Source organism: Buceros rhinoceros, unplaced genomic scaffold (genome assembly GCF_000710305.1).
Source record: "Buceros rhinoceros silvestris isolate BGI_N320 unplaced genomic scaffold, ASM71030v1 scaffold16527, whole genome shotgun sequence".
NCBI lineage: Eukaryota > Metazoa > Chordata > Aves > Bucerotiformes > Bucerotidae > Buceros > Buceros rhinoceros.
In genome coordinates, this window is record NW_010422900.1 from 9,632 (window position 1) to 12,244 (window position 2,613).

Genomic DNA, 2,613 nt, shown 5'->3' on the forward strand with positions numbered 1-2,613 from the left:
TTGGCCACTGGTAGCATCTGAACGCGTCCTTGTTCAGAGAACTGAACGAGCTGATTTGTGCATGGAGCACTGCAGTAATCAGCACACAAATGGGCCCGTTAGGTGGGTCTTCTTGAGCAGCGGGGTAACTGGATGGTACGTTTGGGAAAGGTGGGAAATAAACAGGGCGTAGGGAAAATCTGCTACCTCTGGTCAGCTCGCTTAACCCATCTGTCCGTTTGTTTCTGCAGGTTGAGGATGTCTGGGACCTGTTCAGTGGAAGCAGCCATGTTGTCAGCAATTCCCCCACCTACCTTCCCAGTGAGCTTCCAGCTCCTGAGTGTTGTGCTGGCGTTGCTCTCCCATGCAGACGGCATACATGCGGAGAGCCCCAGCGAATTGCCCGTGAACAACACCGAGGAGTGCACTGGCTCGTACATCTGCAAAAAGGGTGTGATTTTACCAATATGGGAACCCCAAGATCCCTCATTTGGTGACAAAATTGCTCGGGCAACAGTGTATTTTGTAGCAATGGTGTACATGTTCCTAGGAGTATCTATCATCGCTGACCGCTTCATGTCTTCTATCGAAGTTATTACATCCCAAGAGCGGGAAATAACCATCAAGAAGCCCAACGGTGAGACAAGCAAGACCACGGTGAGGATCTGGAATGAGACCGTTTCCAACCTCACACTGATGGCCTTGGGCTCATCTGCCCCCGAGATCCTCCTGTCTGTTATTGAAGTGTGTGGCCATGGCTTCACAGCAGGGGACTTGGGGCCAAGCACAATCGTGGGGAGTGCTGCGTTTAACATGTTCGTCATCATTGCGATCTGTGTTTACGTTGTTCCAGATGGAGAGATAAGGAAGATCAAGCACTTGCGAGTGTTTTTTGTTACAGCGGCCTGGAGCATCTTTGCCTACACTTGGCTTTACATTATTTTATCTGTATCTTCTCCGGGGATTGTGGAGGTTTGGGAAGGTTTGCTCACCTTCTTCTTCTTCCCCATCTGTGTGGTGTTTGCCTGGATAGCTGACAGGAGGCTTTTATTTTACAAGTATGTCTACAAGAAATACCGAGCTGGCAAGCAGAGAGGCATGATCATTGAGCATGAGGGTGACCGGCCCTCCTCCAAAGCTGATATTGAGATGGACGGAAAGGTTGCTAATTCTCATGTGGAGAACTTTCTGGATGGGACACTGGTGTTGGAGGTGGATGAGAAAGACCAGGATGATGAGGAAGCCAGGAGGGAAATGGCTCGGATCCTGAAGGAGCTGAAACAAAAGCACCCCGACAAGGAAATCGAACAGCTTATAGAACTGGCCAACTACCAGGTGTTGAGCCAGCAGCAGAAGAGCAGGGCCTTTTACCGCATTCAGGCCACTCGGCTCATGACAGGAGCTGGCAACATCTTGAAGAGACATGCTGCAGACCAGGCCCGCAAAGCCGTCAGCATGCACGAGGTCAACAGTGAGGTGGCAGAAAATGACCCCATCAGCAAACTCTACTTCGAGCAGGGTACCTACCAGTGTCTGGAGAACTGTGGCACTGTTGCCCTGACCATCATGCGCCGGGGAGGTGACTTAACCAACACAGTGTACGTTGACTTCCGGACAGAGGATGGGACGGCCAATGCTGGCTCTGACTATGAGTTCACTGAAGGGACAGTGGTCTTCAAGCCTGGAGAGACCCAGAAGGAAATCCGTGTTGGCATAATCGATGATGATATATTTGAGGAGGATGAGAACTTCCTGGTACACCTCAGCAACGTCCGCGTGAGCACTGAGGCCTCAGATGAGGGCATTCTTGAGGCCAGTCGTGTCTCAACACTTGCCTGCCTAGGATCACCATCTACCGCCACTGTCACCATCTTTGATGATGACCACGCTGGCATCTTCACCTTTGAGGAGCCAGTAACACATGTCAGTGAAAGCGTAGGGACCATGGAAGTGAAAGTGTTGCGAACCTCTGGCGCACGAGGAAATGTTATTGTGCCCTACAAAACCATTGAAGGCTCAGCCAAAGGTGGAGGAGAGGACTTTGAAGATACCTGCGGGGAGCTGGAGTTCCAGAATGATGAGATAGTGTAAGTGAAGATTTTATTTGTTACAGTCTCTGGTTCTTCTGAAATTAAATGCACATGGCTCCCAGAGTTGCACTGGAGGTGTTTGGGCGCCAGCGCATTGCAGTAAGCCATGACTGTGCTTTGGGAAGCCTGAAATGCTGCGTTTGTGCCTAGCTAAAAGACCAGAGAGTGATGCCTGCTCGGGAGCGCTCCACCTTTCCAGTAGCTGGGAGGTGGGACCAGTTCGTGAGCCCAGCCTCCTGCACCCTACCCGTGTGCTGAGCAGGTCTTTATAGTCTTGGCTGTACAGCAGACAAAGAACAAAACCTGTCCGGCTGTTACTGCCCAGTCACAAGGACCTGTCTGCAAAGGGCCGACACTGAGCGCATGACTTGTGTTACCTACATCCCCTTGCGTGTTGGGGCTCGGGTCATCCTGGCCACACACCCTTCCACTGATGCTCTGTTCAGGGCTTTGGTGAAGGTCGCTGCAGCTCCTGCTCTTCTAAAGGCTGCAGGCCTGGGTCATTGTCCAGTGCATGTCCTGAAAAAGTGTTGTTGTGCAGAGA

At 51.5% G+C, this 2,613-nt stretch overlaps 1 protein-coding gene across 1 annotated transcript; it reads left to right on the plus strand.

Moving 5' to 3' along the window:
• The first annotated feature begins 237 nt into the window (after positions 1–237).
• Positions 238–2,172, plus strand: SLC8A1 (solute carrier family 8 (sodium/calcium exchanger), member 1). Its single transcript, XM_010140229.1, is given in 1 exon segment — positions 238–2,172. A coding segment is annotated over 1 exon segment (1,935 nt).
• Positions 2,173–2,613: the final 441 nt, after the last annotated feature.